General features: G+C 43.1%; 3 protein-coding genes across 3 annotated transcripts; 2 read left to right on the top strand and 1 right to left on the bottom strand.

The window, feature by feature from the left end:
- Window positions 1-1210: 1210 nt before the first annotated feature.
- On the bottom strand, window positions 1211-3257 carry LOC119726322 (histamine H1 receptor-like). Its single transcript, XM_038197978.1, has one exon. It carries the CDS (start codon window positions 3255-3257, stop codon window positions 1998-2000), a length of 1260 nt encoding a protein of 419 aa, XP_038053906.1. The 3' UTR covers window positions 1211-1997.
- Window positions 3258-7327: 4070 nt separating this feature from the next.
- LOC119726457 (tyramine receptor Ser-2-like) lies at window positions 7328-8654 on the top strand. Its single transcript, XM_038198161.1, has one exon. The coding sequence runs from the start codon at window positions 7331-7333 to the stop codon at window positions 8534-8536; it is 1206 nt and encodes a 401-aa protein (XP_038054089.1). The 5' UTR covers window positions 7328-7330; the 3' UTR covers window positions 8537-8654.
- A 4384-nt stretch (window positions 8655-13038) lies between these two features.
- LOC119726321 (D(3) dopamine receptor-like) lies at window positions 13039-14196 on the top strand. Its single transcript, XM_038197977.1, has one exon. It carries the CDS (start codon window positions 13039-13041, stop codon window positions 14194-14196), a length of 1158 nt encoding a protein of 385 aa, XP_038053905.1.
- Window positions 14197-21466: the final 7270 nt, after the last annotated feature.

The raw sequence follows: 21466 nt of genomic DNA, 5'->3' as shown, positions 1-21466 counted from the left end.
CTGAACAAGTGAGAACCAATACCGATTTGGAAGACTCAAGTCAACCGGAGTAGGTTTCCAACCGTGTCAGACAGGCCTGAATCAGACTCTTGTGTTTTCAAAAAGAAATGTGGAATTCGGCCCCGACGTGATCTCCATGGCTGGAATTTCTCTCGTAAAACTTGTGTTAAACTTCTCCACGTTACGTTGTCATAAGAAGATTCAGAATTTTACGACTGTAACAATGTTTACCTGTACTGGTGCACCACAAGAAGACATTCTGGCAACTCTCTCGTTAGCATTACCTATAATTATATGTTGGATGGCCAGTCCCGGTCATGCGCGTGCCAAATTCGTTGATCATCAGTGATTCATTGTATCAAGTGGTTTCGTGGCCGTTAACCCTTTTTCTTCTGAACATGCATCTCCCGAGCACTGGGTGCATTCTCGGAACTTCCTTGTCTTTGTTTGCCGATAGACGAAGACAATTCATAATAATAATTGTGCTTATATAGCGCTTTCCATCGTATCAACGATCTCAAAGCGCTTTACAATATTACCCCGTTCATCAGGCCATGGGACCACGCGGCAGCTGATATCAGCGCTCAATCGGTCCTCGACCCTCACATGTACCCATCTAAGTGTCTTGCCCAAGGGGAACAACACCCTGTTCCTGGCCGGGTTCGAACCCACGCACCATCGTACATAAGTCAAACACCGTAACCACTGGACCATGGCGTTCTACAATTCATGTGCTTATATAAATTAACCTTTATTCGTGAGCTGGTCTGACTAAAGGAAATTAACGAGCTATGTACCAAACCAAAAGCAGGGCAAGTTTCTGTGAGTTAATTTAATCCCGGTGTGCACAGGAACATATGTTGGAGCACAATTGAATCGCAGTATATAGTATATATATCGCTCACCTGATTTCCTCTCTGCTTATTAAATCGGAGACGCTGAGTACAATCTTTAAAAACAAAAAAAAACAGAACCAAGCTTGAAGCTTGTGAAGTTTTCCTTTTTTTTCTTTTCCCCTTGTTGTTATGAGACTGAACATGACGGATTGCACAAGGGGTGTACACCGGCTAAGTTGCGCGACGTTTCCATTGTCAATAGAACGGAGGTGTGTTGACGTCAAAGTTATCTTTAGAAAATAATATTTTAAAAAAGACTATTGCAGAGTGGCAACTGACATAAGGGTGCAAATAAATAACACGAACAAGAAATATACGCTGCTGTGCCATATTATTGTTTCAAGCATAAAAAGACAACTTCTAATCGATACAGTTTAGAAAAGAGTGCATCGAAATGAAAGTTCTATTGAATTTTCATCACCAAACACAAATTATTATACCCCTAAAATCCTACAACTTAAATTTAATCTGGATCTTTATCTTTCCGTAAATCTTCAAAATCATATTATTATTTTTAGAAATTACTATCAGAAACAGTGAATCGGATACAAAAAAAAGCAGGAAAAGGCGCGCGAATGCCGCAAATTGTTCCCTATTTATGTACAGACAACCCTCCAAGTTAAGCAGGGAGAACTGCGCGAATGTTTCATTTCGAAGCAAGTTGAGTTTGTGCCGGGTCTGGGAAATTTCAACTGCTAAAAAGAGCCAGTAAACACTCTAAGATAAGGTGATGCGTTCAAAGTGAGACCACTTCAGGCAGCCATTATACTATTGGAGAAGTGCAATGCACACGAGACCTGAACAGTAAAAGCCTCCACGAGAAAGGTTAACCGACACGTGAGCTATATGTCAACCAACGAGGGCCTGAATCTCTTTTGACGTCTCGAACATAACGGACCGATATGTTTGTGGATAGTTAGAAATCATACCTGAACAAGTAAGAACCGCACGCCATTTGGTAGACTCCCGGGCGCAATACCCGGGGTGGCGGGTTTGTTATTGATTTTTGAATTTCTATTCGACACAACGGTGTCTTCTGGGTACAGATACAATTAGACATCAACTGCATGAAGACAACAAAACGCGTTGACTAGTGTCATTCTAACAGAACTTAATCTTACTGAGAATTGTCTTGCAGTCTTTTCTGAACCGTCTGTTGGCAAGTCCGTAAATCAGCGGATTCACGGCGTTGTTGACGTAAAGAGTTACGGAGAGCTGCCAGATGATCATGCGGAACACTGGGTCGTAGTATGAAGCAAGAGAAGCGGCAAGAAGAATCCAGTAGGGTAGCCAGGTCAGGAGAAACACAACGCTGGTGATGAAGAGCATTCTGGTTGTCTTACGCTGTAAAACTGCTGCATCTGCCTTTGGTGGTGCGCGTCCTGCATTACCTTGGTGTTGGCGAGAATGAGCATTCCCATTCTCAACACTATTTTCTGTATCCCTCGAGACAACTACATGTTTAGTCAAAGTCGCTTGTGGGTGATTGGCCCATCTTTCCCCACTTTCTTCAAGATTTGATTCGTCGATTTTGTGGCTCTGTGCTCCCGTGCTTTGTGCCATTCTACTGGCATCAGCTACCGCGCTCGAGCATGGTTTACTGATGAACGTCGACCCGGAAGCGACGGTAGAAATGTTCGGTCCCACATTTGTGATTACGGAATCATGTAGCCTTGTCGACCATTCGTCGGCTAATCGAGAGACGCCGCGATCTCGAGTGGTACCTTTGACGCCGACTTTGGTGTGTTTCTTGATGGTCATGTAGACTTTGCCGTAACACAGGCCGATCATCACGAGCGCCACGACGAAGCAAATGACCCGGAATGCATACCTCAACAGGCGCAACGACTGGTCGCTGGATCCAGGGGTTCTCGGAATGAAGGCAGGAATATTGATGATCAGTGAGAATACGAATGCTGCCCAAGCTGCTATCTTGCCGCGTTTGTGGGTGAAGAACCGGCGGTGTGGCCGGCATACGCAGTCGTAGCGGTCCGCTGCGATCACAGCAGTCATCATAACCGACGTAGCGATGGCTGTTGTCTCAAGAGCCCAAATAATAAATGTGAACTCTGGGACTTCAAAGTCAGCCATGGAAGCAACCTTTTCATAAATACGATGCACAGCCAACACACAGACGGCCAGATCGGCCCAGGCTAAGGCCATGATCAGAACATGGGTGCTGGTTTTTAGAGTCTTTGTCCAGTAGACACGGAGTATGAGGCAGTTACCGGGCACGCCGAATAAGAAAATGACGCTCTGCACAATCAGCTGGAATATGTTTCCCACCGTGTCAGACAGGCCTGAATCCGACTCTGCGTCCTCAAAAATAGAGGTGGAATTCTGCACTGAAAAATTCTCCATGGCTGGAATTTCTCTTAACAAACTTGAATTAAAATGTTGCGGAAGAAGAACAGCGGATGTTACGACTGTAATATGTCTGTCTATACTGGTGCGCCAGAAGAAAGCACTGGCAACTATCTCCGCAGCATTACCTATTATATGGAAGCTTTACCTACTGTACGTGTGATCAATCTAATTTGCCTTGGTGCGTATGGGGAGGTTTGCCAATCACAGTCATGCGCGTGTAAAATTCGATTATTTTCAGCGATGCTTTGTATAGGTCTCTGGCAACTATCTCCTCAGCATTACCTATTATATGGAAGCATTACCAATTGTACGTGTCCCCAATTTGTGCATAAAGGGAGGTTGGCCAATTACAGTCACGTGCGTTTGAAAGTCGCTTAATTAAAGCGATGCGTGTATAGCGGCTTCGTAACTTTTCCTCTATTTTGTGAGAACATGCATCTCCTGAGAACTGGGAGCATTTTATCAACATCTTTGTAAATACCTGGCTTTAGCATTGCGTGTTTTCTAGAAACGTGCCGACCGACGAAGAAAATTTAAGTGCTTATAGAAATAAAACTTTTTTTCGTGAGCAGCGCAGGTCTCCATGAGGTGTGTCCAGTAACTGGGTTTTTTTCACAATTGAATCGCGGTATATAATGCCTCTGCTGACCTGATGGTTTTTTTTCTTCTTCGTATCTTTGTTTAATAATTAAATTGGAGACGCATTGTAATGAAATTGGGGACCAAGTTGGAAGCTTGTTATGCCTTTCTTTTTCTTTTTCCTTGTGAAACAAGAATGATTGTGTCAGGTAGTAACGACGGCAAAGTTGTGCGAAGCCTCCATTGTCAATAGACCAAAGGTGTGTTGACGTCAAATCTAACCTTTAAAAAATTGTTAGCTTTTTCAGAATTGCAACAGACATATTAAGATGTAAACAAGAACCCGTTGGACAAAGAATGTATACTAATTTTTTTACTACATGCATTGTTTTCAGGATGAAATGACAAGCTTTCTAATCGATACACCATGGCAAAGGGTGCATCAAACTGAAAGACATATTCATCCTTGAAAACCTAAAATGAAAATATCTGAATATTTTCCCCCACAAATCTTCATAATATATTGTCCTTCTCAAAATGGGCCCAAAAAAAAGATATGGCAAATGGTTCATCATTCGTGGAAAAGCACTCTAAGCTAATGTGGGATCATGAATTGCCCACATTTTACACTGTGACACAAGAGGCGTTCGTGCTGGGTCGGGAGGATTGCAACTAATAGCATGAGACGGTAAGATACTATGGGGATGAGGTGATGCGTTCACAAATATATTACTTCAGACAGCAATTAGGCTTCGAGGGAAGACGGGGTAATGCACTGATCAGTGAACTAATTCGCGGGAGAGGACATGTTAATGTTAACCTTTCCAATATTAATGTTCGAATATCAATGTTTCACCCTCGCAGTATGCACGTTACACGCGTTGCTTAATTTCGCAGTGTTGACGTTTGTCCTTGCTGATATGACTTTGTCACCATGTCAATCTTGTCAATGTTGACCATGGATCGTGCTTAATGTCAACGTTCTGTCGTGTATTTTCACGATTCAGAATTGTATCTTCTTATTTCCATAGTTAAAACCCCGTACCATACTTGATATCGCCGTTCAACCATGTTCCTTCGTGAAGTGAACAATGCTCCTTGGAACTTTTAAATAAAGTATACGGAGTCCTCACTATTCCCAGCAGCTAGGCTAATATACCACAAGACGTTAGTTGAGTGGGAAAAGAACATATTTATTTAATGTCAGTTATATTTGTGTTTAATGTGGAATTTAGGTAGAGGCATTGGAAAGGTTGAATGTTGACATTGGAAAGGTTGACATCAAAGTGTCCTAATCGGGCCACCGTAGTCCTTTTAAGCGTGGGCAACATGCATAGAGAGGCCTCTGGTTGTACATGTATATCTATTACCCAATTATAGTTGGAAAAGTGGGGATTCAGGATAACAGCCCATATTTTATCAAAGACACTGACACTGATCGATTTCGTTCGAAGGATTTTCCGGAGACAAAAGTTGAAGCTTGCTTGCTGTATTTTGATTCGATCCCGCAATGGCAAGCAATGGACTTACATTGTGCATTTGGTGCTTTTATTCCAAACGTGTGTGCATGTTACGTGTTTTAACGTTCAGTGTGAATTATCCAATAGATATAATTCACGTAGAAGACTTTTCTATCGTGTTCCCTGAATCCATTTTATAAAATGTAAACTGTTGAATGGGATGGTGCCAGACTACTTTATAATTGGAGTGCGTGCCAATGCTCATTTTGTTTGTTTTTTAATGTGGCTCAAAATATAAGGGTTTATTTAATAACAAATTTCAAATTATTCATCAGTGCCGACTGGAATGAATTTGTTATGAACTTGTATTTATATGCGTTCATTTCTACTCGCAAATTCCAAAAAGGAGAGCTTACGTCGCTTTTAATCAAATATGGCCGACTCGTGAATAAATGCTTTCCTCCTAAAAAACAGTCCTCACTTGTCCATTTTGTAATCATGTTGGACGGGTAAGATTAGAACATTACAATGTATGCGATCTTACGCCGTAAAGGATCGATTCCTTCGTACCCCGACACCGCTACAAAAAGAAGCACTGACTGAAAGCATGGCCAGGCACCCCACTGTCTGTCCCTATAATTTTCAATTTTTCAACTGACACTATCAATCATCATTGATCGATGCACCACAAGATGGTCCTCGACATAAAAGTGGAGTTCGAAAACCTGTTTCGTGTTCACAATCATTCTCTCGAGGCCGACCAGTAGAAAATTGGAAATTAATATGAAGGCACATCCCACAGGCGCGTGCAGACTTCGTTTGGTTGGTGTAGACGTTGTGCTTGAGTCATATCATTAATGCACTGATGTTGAAAGCGTGTGAGAGCATGATTAGGTGTGCATGTCGTGCTTGGGGAGGAATACGAAGTGAGCTGCATGCAGAAGTGAATCTAGCTTTCTGTAAACGGGGGGGGGGGGGTTATTAAGGGGGTTGGGTATGGGGCGTGCGGACGCCCTACTAGGGGTCCGGGGCATGCCCCCGTAAAAAAAATTGAAATCTACAGTGATTTCTCTTGCATTCCATGGCAATTCAATAATAAACGTTGGAACTTTAGCATTTCATTTAATATTTTTTTGCCCCATTTCACTAGTTTCATAACTTCAGTCATCCGCTGAACGGGGGGGGGGGGTGTTGCAATCCCCCTCCCCCTAGATCCGCTACTGGCGTAGAGGCGGCAATGTTAATATGTATAATATGCAGAAAAAAACACGAACTTATTGTCTGGGATTAGGGGGTTTATTTACAACAGCATTATTAATCCTATCAAAAAAATGTATTTTTTGTTTGCTTTTAAGTCTTCTAGACGTGACTTCGAAACAGTGCAGTCATCTTTCCTAGAGCGACAACTCAGCTCTGTTAATGTGTAACAAGTAAGACACTGAGTGTAAGTGTAACTGAAGTTGGACAACCTGCTTGTTATGTTAATAAGTATTCGATGTCCTGCACCCTTTCAAAGCTCTGACAAGATTTGTTTCTCTCTTTTGCGTTACATCTATCAAGTCGTCGATATCCAGAGCACGTACAGTTCTTTTAGAACCCTGTAAAAACATGCCTTTCACCATGTTGATGTCCCTATAGCGTGATGTTAATAAACACACCTGTTGTATTTTATGGGGCAGCACTATGAGCTTTGGCGCTTTGATGCACAGTCCAATATCCGGTATCCGGACGCGCAGCTCAACTCTGATCCATCCAGCCTATTCAAATTCTGAGGTCTCTTTGGTAACTTGCAGTCAACACAAATTAGCATCATGTGGAAGAGAGATCGTTGCGTGCATTTTAGTGATCTCTAATAACCATAATGGTCAGAGATGAACGATCGGAACACTCAAAATGTAATGACACGAAACGGGCATGTAAAAGTGATGAGGTTGACAACGGCTTAGACCCATTACCGTCCTAATGGGATGCACTGAACACTAGGACTGTGCATTCACCGTGAAACGTGTACCAAGGACCGCCACTCTCATGCAACGCAGTGGCGCGAGCAGACGAAGTTTTGGTGGATTTGTTGTCGACATGGAGGACTCCGCCTTCTACATTTTCAGCCTGGTGCTGTGCGCACTCTGCATGGTCTTCGGCATTCCGGGCAACTGTCTGATTCTCCGCGTGTACTGGGACAAACGTCGCAAGAGCAGCACCCACATTTTGATCCTGGGCCTGGCCTGGGCCGACCTGTTCAGTTGTGTTTTCCTGTCGTTGAGAATCGCATCGTATGTTACTTTTATTGTCGGGAAGAAGCCTGGAGAAGTTTTAACCTTCCTTCATTTCTTTTTGCAAACAGCTGTAGCGTCTTCGGTCACTCTGACGGGAGTCATCGCCTTTGATCGTTACGACTGTGTCTGTCGTTCGTACAGACGACTTTTCAGCACAAAACGTGCCAAAATCGCCTTCTGCTGCTCGGTTACGTACTGTGCGGCCATCAACATCCCTTTTATTGTAAGCATTTACAGAAACTCAGACGCTAGCACAGTGGCGCTTTATAGTTTTCAGAGTCTGTGTTACATCTCCGCTCTGACGATGATAGTGCTGTGCTACTCCAAGGTTTACAAGACCATTCGTCGGCACGTTCAGGTGGGCGTTTGGGCGTCGACTTCGGGGGACCGTACCAATCCGACTCTGCAGTACGAATCGGCGAGTTCGCCAAGACCTGCCAGCCCACATCGCCAGGGCCTTGAGATGATATCCGTGTCCCACTCTGTCGCCAATAACCCCGGGGTTTCCAGTTCGTCGGAACCTATGGCTTGGAAATCTCCGAGTAAATCCGACCCGGAGCTCGCGGTAGAGACGCACAGGAAAGAACGCTCCACGGACGGCCGAGGGACTGCGCAGAGCTCCCATCTGACAAACCAGGCAGTCACTGGTAACTCCAGGAGGAACAGCCGGCTGGACCAGAGACCAGGTGGCACTTCGTCCCTGCAACGCAAGACGACGAGAATGCTTCTCCTGACCAGTGTCGCATTCTTGATCGCATGGCTGCCGTACTGGCTATGGGTCGTTCTTAGTCTTTTGGATACTTTTAGCACGTTGAAAGTGCACAAGGGTGTCTTGCTTGTGCTCGCGCGCATCAAGCCGAGTATCTACATAAACAACGCCATCAATCCGTTACTTTACGGACTTGCAAATCGACGTTTTAGGCAAGACTGTAAACAAGTTTTAAAGAAGATGTTTTAATCAGTGCATGTTAGGAAAAGGCAAATTAACCTTAATATTTGATGAAAATAGGGAGCCTGCATTGGAGCCACGCCCGTCAACAATAACGAATACTGGTAGAGCACTTTTAAGTAAGATCAAAGAGCTTTCCGTTATTGTTTACCCCGATCATTGGGCCAATGAAACCTTCTAAGCACAACCTCAGCTCCTGGGAGTATGCGGCTCGACGCAGCCATTTAGGCGCAAGGCACCTAAAATCAATCACAACCACCATCTCTGCCTTCACAGGTACCCATTTACTCCTGGATGGGGACAAGTAATGAGTGACAAAGTGCCTTGCCCAAGGGCACACGCACCACAACCCCAGGCTGAAATCGAACCCACAACCTGCAGAATTACCTACAGACCATGAGTTCAGTGTTCCAGACCACGAGACTACGGCACTTTAATGGTTTATTAAAGCTATAGTCGTCGCGTGAATAGAATTAATTCAAGTTAAACGAGCCAATGTAAAACAGGCCTTGTTCCTGTTCAGTTTATGCTGGCTGCGAAATGTGTTGCTTCAGGGTACTCCGTTAAAATGCAATGCACGGATTGTGCTGAAAAAGTACAACATTCAGAAAACAAGTAGGTAAAACTGTTGAATTTTTTTTTCTTCAATGAAATTATATGTTACATTAATGCCTGACTATTTCTCGATCCACTGCTTTTTATCCTATTCCATTTGGATCCCTAGATCCAGAAATACAATCCATTAAGTGAAAGGGTGTAAATCTTACTTGGGCCACTCTCACCTTGACATGCTGATTCTGAGTAAAACATTGCATGGGCGTTGAATATGCATAGTTGGTGACATGACACGTGAGAGTGACCCAAGTAAAAATGTAAACCCTTTCACTTAATTGATGATTGGGCACACTCTGTTTATACATGTAAGCCTAGTAGAAATCATCATTATTATATCATTCTCCATATTTTAATACATGAGGCGTTTTTTTTTTCTTGATCCAAAACGTTTTTAAAATTCATGGTATCATTAAAGCATTTCAATAAAGTATAGGTCTCAATGTATAGAGAATTTCTGGTTTCTTCAGATCGTACAAGGAGGGCTAAATCCAGAAATTCATCATATGATAGCAGAAATTTAAAGTAGTTTTGAATTTATTTATCTGTACAGAAAGTTACCTTGGGTCTTTGAGCATGGCCGTTCTAATAATACCTTACATTATATACAACTAAATTCTGATTTTAACTATTTTCTTTGGAAACGTTGTAAGGTTCACATTGAACTTTTCACATTTCGATTGAATGAAAATGAGGTAAAACAAAAATAGACCAACATTTTTTGTGGTTCTTTTCAAGGACGCTTTTCTGCTAATTGGGACATTGAAATGCGATGATCTATTGCGATGCAGAAAGCTTTTAGTAACCGGCCGAGTTTGCAATCATTAATTGGTTTGCAGCATCCAGCATGTTTGTCTTCGAGACTGGATTGGGTTTTGCATTTGGTTGCTAAAGCAACGTCATTTTCAAGGCGACAATCATGTGATTATTCTCAGACTAGCGACGGCTTTTTCATGTATGGGTAAAAGTGTCCATTGCAATTAAAATTAATGCTATAAAAAAATGGTAATTTTGATTGATTTTAAGTCTTCCCCGACGTGACTTTGAAACATCTTTCCACGAGCTTTAACTCAGCCCTGTTAATGTGTAACATGGTAGGACACGTGTAACTGAATTTGGACAACCTGCTTATTATGTTAATGGCTGGCTAAAACTACACGATTTCTCGCATCACTTCAAGTACTGACAAGGCACCCATATGGTTGCGAATGGCGATTTCTAAAGGTTACGTAACACCTAATTTTGAATAAAACTGCATGTACACACACACATGTTCACCCAGACGGGCGAAATCTTTGAAAATCAATTTTTCCCGTTTGGAAGACCGTATCTTCATGCAACTTTCAGGGTTTACTTCCGTTATAAGGATCCCAGTATGTGCTAAAAATCGTTGTGATATGGTCTTTACTTTTCGTTGACATTGGAAAAATAGGCCTCGCTACGTGCATATTTGAAAGTTGTAACACTGGCGTTAGCAATGTCTGTCAATCTTTTCAAGCCTCACAAATTTTAATTAGGTTCATATCCATTATGGTGTGCAGTAAAAATATGCGTAAAACCTCCTTCACGAGTTATAAGTTGATAAATATAACCCTTTTTGCCGGCTTCCATTGGTCAAAACCGAGACCCACGCCCAGTCACGCCAGGTGACGCTAATGAATATGCTAAAATGCCCGTCGTCTTGTGCTGCCGGGCCGAAATCGGTCAACCGTAGCGCATACGGCGCTTTGCTGAACAATGCATGTGGGTGGGTCGGCAAAAAATCTTCGTCGGAATTTTCCTTAGAGATGGTTCAAGGTATAACGCAAGCGTTAGCAACAACAGATTAAGCTGAAATTCGTAATGTGCTTAGATGATATAAGTGTTCAACTACTCGTGAAATAACAACTTGAGTAGATTCTTAAATTTTGATATAAATACATAGATTTGGGGAGGTTTTCGAACGACATCTTCCAGATTTGAACGTCAGCTTTACCAGTAACCAGTATTGACGTTTCGGCATCGATGATGGCGAGTTTTTTTACTGACATGAACTTTAGAATTATTTCTTTCGTTATAATTTAACATTTCAATCATACTGAGCATATTTTCTGAGAAACACAACGTTCAAACGACCATGTTTTGGGGGCTTCACGAATTTCACTGCTCTGTTACAGCGTCTAAGTACGTAGTCGGATTAGCTTTGCCTGACAATCTGCACGCTTTCGCCTTCGCAACCATATGGCTGAAGGTTTTTTTGTTATGTGGCATCAATCAAGCCGTGACTATCCAGAGAATGTACAATTCCTTTTGGAACCCTGTAAAAAGACGCCTTTCATCACGTTGTTGTCCCTATCGCGTAATGTCATTAAACATTCATGTTGTTATTTTATGGGGCAGCACTATGAGCTTTGGCGATTTGATCCACAGTCCCATATCCGGTATCCGGTAGACTTGGCCAAGTCTGGGTTGCGCTCGGTCTGTGCCTAAATCCACTCATAGCGCATATCGCATAAGTCCTTACAGTACATAACGCGCGCCCTCATGGGTCGAATCTGGACCATCATGTTAAAACGTACATGTACATGTTATTTTCAAGTGATGCAGCAACCCAGCTGGGGTGCATTTTGGCGGTCATAACCAAGAATTGGTTCGGTTGTTTCTTGTCAGTGAATTTCTGCGGGAATTTTAAATGGACGAGAATTACTCGCGGTAATGCAATACTCAAACCCCCAAAACCATTAGCCAAAGAGAAACAACAGAACCAATTCTTGGTTATGACCGCCAAAACGCACCCCAGGCTTGGTCAATCTGCCAAGCGTACGCGCTGGCTTGTTCCACGTTTGTACACAGTCTATGGAAATTAATTCTCGATGTGATTGGCTTCTACCGATTTCGGTAGAAGCCAATCATATCACAGTATTTCAGGTAATGAGCGTTTTTATTCTTAAAAACGCGCGCAGATTGTTTTGATAATATTCCTAACACGCAATCAACGTTGTCTGCGCCTATTCGCGCATCCAAAGTTTCGCGGAGAACGTACACGCATCCCATGGTTAGGAGTATCATCCAGATATAATGTGTTTGAAATCTATAAATTAAGATTACGTTTTTAAAACTTTTCCAGATTGTTATCCAGCCTTCCATACCTACTGAAAATAATAAACGAGTCTTCAAAAAAAATTTACTTTAATTGGTCAAGCGATGTTGCTGCATATGCATAGAGATGGTGTTGCATATGCATCGATGAATACAGACGCGTGCACGCGAGGGGGGGGGGTGCTGATGGCAGATTGATCAAGTCGGAATTGCTAACTTTTGCACCACATGTATGCACATGCTCTGCAAAACATGCACACACATGTGTACGTATAATACGCGTTTTGTACAATGTACAAACAGTGTGTGCGCATTGTTATACGGCACTGAAGTGAAACGCGCGCAAAAGTGTACCTTGTTGGGCATCTGGAAAGACGTAAACTAAGTGATTTTTGCTACTTTTTCAAGATACCGTCTTAAAGCAATTCCGACTTGAGTCAAGTCTAGGTATCCGGACGCGCAGCTCAACTTTGATCCATCCAGTCTGTTCAAATTCTGACATCGCTTCGGTAACTTGCACTGAACACAAATTAGCGTCATGTCGAACAGAGATCGTTGCGTGTATAGAACTCATTTTAGTGATCCACAACTAATCATAATAGTCAGAGATGTACGATCGGAGCGCTCAAACTGTAATGACACGAAACGGGCAGGTAAAAGTGATGCGGTTGACAACGGCTTATATAGACCCATCACGTCCTAATGGGTTGCCATGAACACCACGACTGTGCATTCAATGTGAAACGTGCACGAGGGACCGTCATTCTCAGGTAACGAAGTGACGCGAGCAGACGAGATTTTGGTGGAGTAATTCTGTCGACATGGAGGACTCCGCCTTCTACATTGTCAGCCTTGTGCTGTGCGTACTCTGCATGGTCATCGGTATTCCGGGCAACTGTCTCATTCTCCTCGTGTACTGGGTCAAACGTCGCAAGACCAGCACCCACATTTTAATCCTGGGTCTGGCCTGGGCCGACCTGTTCAGTTGTGTTTTCCTATCGTTGAGAATCGCAGTGTATGTTATCGTTCTTGTCGAGAAGACGCCTGGGGCAGTTTTAATCTTCCTGCATTTCTTTCTGCAGACAGCTGTAGCGTCTTCGGTCACTTTGACGGGAGTCATCGCCTTTGATCGTTACGACTGTGTCTGTCGCTCGAACACTGGACGACTTTTAAGCACCAAACGCGCCAAAATCGCCTTCTGCTGCTCTGTTACGTACTGTGCGGCCATCAACATCCCTTTTGTTGTAAGTTTTTTCAAAAACTCAGACGTTAACATGATCGTGCTTTATAGTTTTCAGAGTCTGTGTTACATCTCCGCTCTGACGATGATAGTGCTGTGCTACTCCAAGGTTTACAGGACCGTTCGTCGGCACGTTCAGGTGGGCGTTTGGGCGTCGACTTCGGGGGACCGTACCAATCCGACTCTGCAGTACGAATCGGCGAGTTCGCCAAGACCTGCCAGCCCACACCGACAGGGCCTTGAGATGATAACCGTGTCCCACTCTGTCGCCAATAACCCCGGGGTTTCCAGTTCGTCGGAACCTATGGCTTGGAAATCTCCAGGTAAATCCGACACGGAGCTCGCGGTAGAGACGCACTGGAAAGAACGCTCCAATGACGGCCGAGGGACTGCGCAGAGCTCCCATCTGACAAACCAGGCAGTCACTGGTAACTCCAGGAGGAACAGCCGGCTGGACCAGAGACCAGGTGGCACTTCGTCCCTGCAACGCAAGACGACGAGAATGCTTCTCCTGACCAGTGTTGTATTCTTGATTGCATGGCTGCCGTACTGGCTATCGGTCATTTTGGAGATGGTGAATACTTACAGCACTTGGAAAGTGCACGAGAGTGTCGTGCTTGTGCTCGAGCGCATCAACGTAACTCTTTACATAAACAACGCCATCAATCCGTTACTTTACGGACTCGCAAATCGACGTTTTAGGCAAGACTGTAAACAAGTCTTAAAGAAGATGTTTTAATCGCGACATGTTAGGAAAAGGCAAAGGCAGTATAACCTCAAACATTTTCTGAAGATAGGGAGCCTCTATTGAAGCCTCGCCCTTCAATAATATGGGTTTTCCCGCTCAGTTTAATAGATTTGGCAGGGAAATTGATGACGAATCACCTATTTTCGCACGAACTTAGATGCACGTTTAGATCAACATTCATGTAACTCAATAGATCGTTCAATTTAAATGTAAAGCATGCGATTGCACTTTTCAACGATTCAATTTTTTAATTCACATTACAATGTCATATTGGGTTATTCAAATTCACTGGAGCTTCACGTAGCGTCAGTTTGGTCATTCGATTCACCATTAAGCAAGCATTTGTGAAATGTGAGCAAAGGAGTTGGAAATCAGTTCATGTAATGAAGTTGTTCGTCAGAATTTAGTAAAGTGTATTTGTTCCAATAATGAAGAAAAACATACGAAAGCTGTTTGCCACAAGATTTGGCCACAAAGAAGCTCCTAAAAAACCATATTGATCACTTTTTTGCTTAAAAAGAAAGCAGATGTTTATGTAATGAGGCACGATTAAGATAAAGCTAATTGAGATAAAGAGTAAGAGTAATAAGAAAGCCCAGATCGCAGACTAGAAGATCACAGAGCGAAAGGTATCAATTAAGAATATGCAATAAAAACACATATTATGCCAACACGTTACAAAAAGAGGGCAAAGTTTAATGTTGCCTCTATAAGTTTATTGAGTTCATGTCGACTTTCACTTATCATTTTTAATTTTCTCACATCACTCGTTTACATTTTTACATATTTAGATTTCAGACAAATAGGCACATTTTTATGGCTCTAGTCAACGACGTTCTACTGCTGAAGATGACATTGTTAACGCGATGATCTATCGCGATGCAGAAATCTTTTATTAACCAGTCGAGCTTGCAAACATTAATGGGTTTGCAAGCTTTTTTGATTAAAATGCTGTGTTGCTCATGGCCGATCTACATCAGAAAACCGACCGACAAGCTTTTATTATCACGCTTCAGCTGTCGCTTGACGCTTAAGACCTGTACGCCTCGTTCAACACACATGGTTGGCTGGACAGCAATTAAAAATTTTACTCAGAACGAAAATGCTTCGGGCATATTGATGGCTCTTCCCCCTCCTACCAATTCATCTCCAAATTAATTAATGCTCTAACAGCTCAACAAGGGACGAGGTATATTGACTTGATGACAAGTCGCAAGACAGCCGTGTTTTGTTCATGTCTAATACCGCTGCACTGTTTATCACATTATTATTATATATTGCTGAGTTTCGACGTGTCTATTCGACGAACACGTATATCGGGGTCTAGGATGCACAACCCACCCCGCGTAATGGTACCATACCCAAGCAGGCTCAGATGATGTGTTTCGTAGGCCCTCGGCACCAGTGTACCGTAGTCCCCTATACTCCGCCCTATAGGCACCGGTACCAATCTATGTTGATTTAAAGTACAAAGCACTGTACATATCAAGTCAGGGCAAACTGGTATAGGTCCTACTCTAAAAAGTGCCTGTTTGTACCAAGGGCGTCAATCGCTTGTGAAAATTATAGGGTGGTACATACAAATGTATCTTGATCAGAACTAATGCGCCGAGTGCGAAGCCTAAACGGCGTGGGGTTGTGGGCCCGCTTAAAGGGCCCGAAAAAATAGATTCTAGACGCTCTGTGGTGCGATCTGAGGCAATTTCTGACCACTTTAACCAATTTTCCTTTCAGCAAAAGATCATCATTAAACATCATTTTCGAGTTTGCAGTCATTGAATCAGCTATTCTGAGCTATAGAATCAAATGTAGGCCACAATATTTTAAAACAGTTTGGGGGGACGACATGTCCCCCGTCCCCCACCGATCGATGCCCATAATCGACACCGTGCTTCAGAACGACAGATTTATTACGTTAGACCTACCATGGAGCCGGAGGTAAAATAGATGGCCTACATGCATGTAGGCCTGTGCCTCCATTTTATTCAGCGTCAGTTGGTGAAATCTAAGATTCCGAGGGAGAGACCATCAAACTTTTTCAAAAAAAAAAATCTGCGTGTGTGGATAGGCATTATGTATAGGTACTGCGGTATTTTCGTAGGCCCACAAATTGTTCGAAGACTCAAGGCACATTGCCTACTGTGCCTATTTGATAATCCGGCCTTGACGGTACATGTGCAGAACGGTATGCGGTATTCGTCCATATCGCATGCGGTGCGGCGCGCGGCGGGCTAAGAAAACCCGACAATTACCGACTTGTATTCAAGTCTACGCTACACCAGACAGCGGCAGCCTTTAATGCTCAACACGCTTTTCAATGAGATTTTTTTTACGATGTTCGAAATTGCCTTTAAGGGAAACTATTGACATGCGTGGGTCGTTAATGAATGCATTACGTTTAGCGAGGTTGATTGAAAGCTTTGACTTCAGTGGAAAATGTGACGCCTGTCGCCTTCTTCTTTGGCGCAGCTTTCATTATACGACAATTACTGACAACGTTGTCTCTTTTATGTTGTTGTAGTGAGGTTTGCTATTGGATTCCCGGATGGCCCATCGCCCACGTATGACAAGGCACGTCTTCAACTTCGAGGAATTCAAGTTTCGCTCGTGGAATATCGTTTGTTCGATACATGTTCAGTGATTACGAAGCCTTAATACGATGTCACATGAAATTTGGAAATTTGATCCCATTAATGTTACCCTATTATTTTGTATTCAAAACCTCACACGTAGTGACTGAGGCATGTGCAAATTACGACCAATGAGCCAGTTTTTCCGTTAGTCCTAATTTCACACTACACCGGATTAAAATATGTGAGAAAAACAAACACAAATCGACAAAATAAGCTTTCATCTAGATTTTCGCTTATCGTAGATTTTTGAGTCAATATTCCTTACTGGAAATGTAAATTTCTTTTTCGGGGTTCTGTTTATTTTTAAGCTCTGGCAGGAGCTTCTACATGTCAATAGGTGGTCGATCGGTCGGTCGGTTGGATGGTCTGTCCGTCTGTGTGTCTGTCCCCGGAAAATTGACCAAAAGTATGGTGTTTCATATATGTGCCATCGGTGTCGCATTTTTGGCATCGAATTTGTTCAGCTCTGGCAGGGATCATTTTCATCGATTTCATGCAAGACTTTCATGCACGACCTCTTGCAACAAGGCCAGAGCTTATTGTGCACTCGCACTTGCGCTGTACAACAGGCTCGAACAAGGTGGACGCCATTTTGTGTAGTGGTTGGACGGTTTCCAGAAGGAGGACATGCCCCCCAAAGGTGGGCGGGGTTTGATGTTTAAGCGCTGGCAGGAGTATCTACATGTCACTTGGTGCTCGGTTGGTCGGTCGGTCAGATGGTTTGTCTTTTCCAAAAATTTACTAAAGTAAAGTGTTCCATATAGTTCGATGTCAGTTTCAAATCAATTTTGACAAGGTTATATCTCCCTCCTTCCCTTAGCTTTTTCAACCGAGTGGCGAAGACGCGATCGACTGATAGGGAGACTACACATGCTGAGTGTGATCGTCACGATTGCTTTTTGCCCTGGGACTGAATTTCCTTTATTAAGGGAATAATAGGGCCTCTTTGTTTCATCCCAGATCCTGATCGAGATCATGTGATCCAGCGCCGTGCGAAAACAAGGGAACACTCTCGCGAATCCTATAGGCGCACACGAATGTCGTCTACTTCAGATCTTGTACGCAGAAGGGCTTTATTTATGATTAGCTATGAATAGTTAAAAAAAAAAAAAAAAAAGGAAAAAAAAGGAAATCAATGGTACTATTTTTAATCAAGAAAATACTTTCTAAAAGAATTATGAAGACAAATTATCACAAAAGCCCATTTCATGCTTCAAATCTACTAAGAAAAAAACACTTGTTCTCTCCGTCCGTCGCGCACGTCAACATCTTTGATCTTGCGAATCCAACTCGCGAGCAGGTTCCGTTAAAACGTGATCCGGAGCAGCTATGATTGTCGTGCCGGATCACTGATTGCGATCCAGATCCGTGCGACACAAGCATGCCCTGGTGTGACAGCAGTTTTAAACGTCTGGTTTAAAACCGGGTGTAGGGGCTGGTCGCCGATAATGTTCCGAGCCGGGGGTCATTAGGCCAACTAAATCTCCAGTTTCTGGTATGGAGCTTGCCCCAAAAGTGGTGCGGCGACGCGCCCTTTTTTTTTGGACTTTTTTTTTCACTTTTTTCCCTTCAAATGTCGGCTGATGACTGCAAATGATGGCCGACTAAATTTAGTGCAAAATGTATGGGAGCCCAGAATGGCCACATAAAGCTTATACTCGATCGTAACTCCATCAAAGAAACACGTTAAAATTGTGCAGCAGCAGGATTCAGTCAAACCAGTGAGTTTGGCGGTTTTGAGACATCATCTTACATTGGAAAAAAACCGTTTATTTTTGCCGACGTGCATGGCGACGCGCGCGCATACCAGAAACCGGAGACTCTTTTTTTTTGGCCTTATCAGCGACTATACCTCCACCACACTATTATTCCCATTCATAAATACCTTTTTGGTCCAACTTTTAAAACGTAGAAAAATTCACAAAACGTTCAAAAAAATAGAAACGAGTTTTAAGTTAGATTGATATCCATTATGTTGGGGCTATTTCTATGAACGGAGCAGTGAGTGTTTTCCCCTCCAAACAAAGTTTTCACTTTATAAACATTTACATTTTTCTCTCGAACTTCTGAACTTCAAAACTTTGAAATATAAATTTTCGCAAGCGGAAATTCAATGTCATTCAGGGGCCACCTTCATTTCTGGCCGGTCTTAAACACTTCCTGCCTGTGTTTTGTCATCTGTTAAAACCAACCAGGCGACGGCTTCTGTACCAATAGGAAATATGAATATTCCTTATGGGGTGCGTTCGTTTAGCTCACACGGGTCGACACGGGTCATCCCCGTGCCGTTCGATTAGCTCTGACGTTATCTCAGTGCTCACCCGGGTCAGCCACCACAGACCCTGCTCTTGGAGCAGAGTCACTGTTGGAAGTACGTCACGCATGCGTTGTTCATTCCCTAGAAACGGACAAATATGGCGGGTGGACAGCGGAAATCTCAAGTGGTCTTAAAAACTGGACTTTAAAGGGTAATCATTTATTGATTTCATTGCGACTTTTGAGACTATAATTTAAGCCAAACTGTTTTGAGATTTGCAATTGACTCAAAAGCAGTAAATCCCAAACTAAGACCCAATACGAATTGGGCGTTTTGTCAGTGGCTACGGCCACGGCTAAGGGCGTCACGTAAAGATCGTGATGGCCCGCGGTTGAGCGTTCGATAATAGACCCGCTCTCTTGGCTGACCCGTCTGCCTTTACCAGTGTCGACCCGGGTGAGCTAAACGTACTCACTCATACTATGAAGAAACTGAACGTGGCGCACTTGACCAAATTTTGGAGAGAAAAAATCCAAACTTAGCGTCTAATATTTTTTTAAGTAGACATATTTTGATTATCCATACCTTTCCACACTCATATAGTTCTACCCAAATACAAGTTTGTCAGAATTTTTTTTTCTTATTTTGGGGCGCATTCTGAAAGGGTTCATTGTGCACTTCAAAATAAAAATCGGAAAATCGCGCTAAAGCAAAATGTCTCTGCTAACTTTGCAATTGGTAGGTGAACTTACGATTTATGATTTATAAACGGGAATGTTGAAAGCTTGATGAAATTTCACTCACTGTGAAATTTGAGGTAAAACGTTTGCTCTAGCAAGGCACAAGAGGCGAAAAAAATGAAAGTGCGTTACGCTAGGAGCCACGCCACGTCAGAGTACATCAACAATACCAGGTCCCACGCTGGTTTTAAACTTTATGGCGATCTACAACGCACATGGGTGTGAAAGGGTTTTTTTTGTTTTAGAAGAAACACGTGTTGTCAGAATTTCTTTTAGAGCAGCTCAGACAATAGCAGCATTGGCAGGGCTGAAGAACATGGAGGGACAACAACATCACACTGAAGCGTTAGATCAGACTCCTGTTTGTGCTGGTATTTTCCATTTTGCGAGACATGGACTCTTACAGCAGAGCTGCTGCAGAGGAGAATTCAAACGATGGAGATTATGTGCTGCCGCATAACCATGAGCATCTCATACCAAGACCACATCTCCAATTAGTCAGTCCTGTCTCCAATGAAGATGTGCGCACGACGATCAGAGAGCACATAGGCCCACATGACGGCATCTTGACGACGGTCAAAAAAGGGAAATGAAATGGTATGGACACACCACCTCAGGATAGCTGATTCAATTACTCCAAACTAGAAAATGATGTTTAAATGATGATATTTTGTTTAAAGAAAAATTGGTTAAAGTGTTCAGATATTGCATGCCTGAGATCGCACCACAGAGCATCTAGAATCCAACATTTTCCCCACGCCGTTACGCCTTCGCTCTACACCCTCGCATTACTTTTAATTACATAGCTTCCCTTCCCTTCGCCTTCGGTGTAGGCGTAACAAGTTACCTTCACCATTTGCTGCATGTTATACATTTCACACCCCCCCCCCCCTTTTGGAAAATCCTGGATCCGCCCCTGGCGCCCCAAGGACTCCTCACGGAGTTATGAGAGCATTACCGACGGTTGTGTTCCCTCTGCTTCGGTTGTTCCCCGACCAGATTAGTTTATAAGTCACTACCCGGCAATATTAAGTAAACATCATGTCCCTAGACCCAATTTATCCTGAAAGCAACCCGATTTATTTGCAATGATCTGTTTGGTTAAGTGACCTAGCGAATGGCAAAGTTGCCATGGACAGGATGCACGATTAAGCACCAGTCTTGTAAACAATCTCACGTGCCACGAGCGGGAATGTAGGTGTAAAGTGATTGATTGGGGATATGTTCTGACGGCGGGATTCAATTAAACAAGGTGTTTCCAGCCGCCTCTTCTGACAAAAGATCCTATAAAAGTGGGCATGTTGTTAACAACGCCAACAGAATGGTTGATACAAACGGCACAACTAAGTCTAATGTTCACATCTTGTTAGGTATTGTGTACAAGCAACGCTCGGAATGCATTCACTTCATCCGTCTTGATCCTTAATGGTGTACATTCATCTTCCACGCGTGCAAGGAGGCGCATCTTCTTGGCCGATCTGTTTGTGCATCTTGCGATTGTGGGCCTGCCTTAAAGAGTTTGAAATTACCCCTCAGAGATTTGAAGCTGAAGTCAAGATGATCCTCCGACACTGAAACAACAGTCACGGGCTCACTTTGGAATGACAACAACATGTCAAATTATCAGTATC

This window comes from Patiria miniata, unplaced genomic scaffold (genome assembly GCF_015706575.1).
Source record: "Patiria miniata isolate m_02_andy unplaced genomic scaffold, ASM1570657v1 HiC_scaffold_2, whole genome shotgun sequence".
Classification (NCBI taxonomy): Eukaryota; Metazoa; Echinodermata; class Asteroidea; order Valvatida; family Asterinidae; genus Patiria; species Patiria miniata.
This window is presented reverse-complemented; position numbering and strand designations above follow the sequence as displayed.

Coding starts and splice junctions, on each gene's coding strand:
- LOC119726321 (XM_038197977.1), top strand. CDS start 13,039: ATGGAGGACTCCGCCTTCTACATTGTCAGCCTTGTGCTGTGCGTACTC.
- LOC119726457 (XM_038198161.1), top strand. CDS start 7,331: ATGCAACGCAGTGGCGCGAGCAGACGAAGTTTTGGTGGATTTGTTGTC.
- LOC119726322 (XM_038197978.1), bottom strand. CDS start 3,257: ATGGAGAATTTTTCAGTGCAGAATTCCACCTCTATTTTTGAGGACGCA.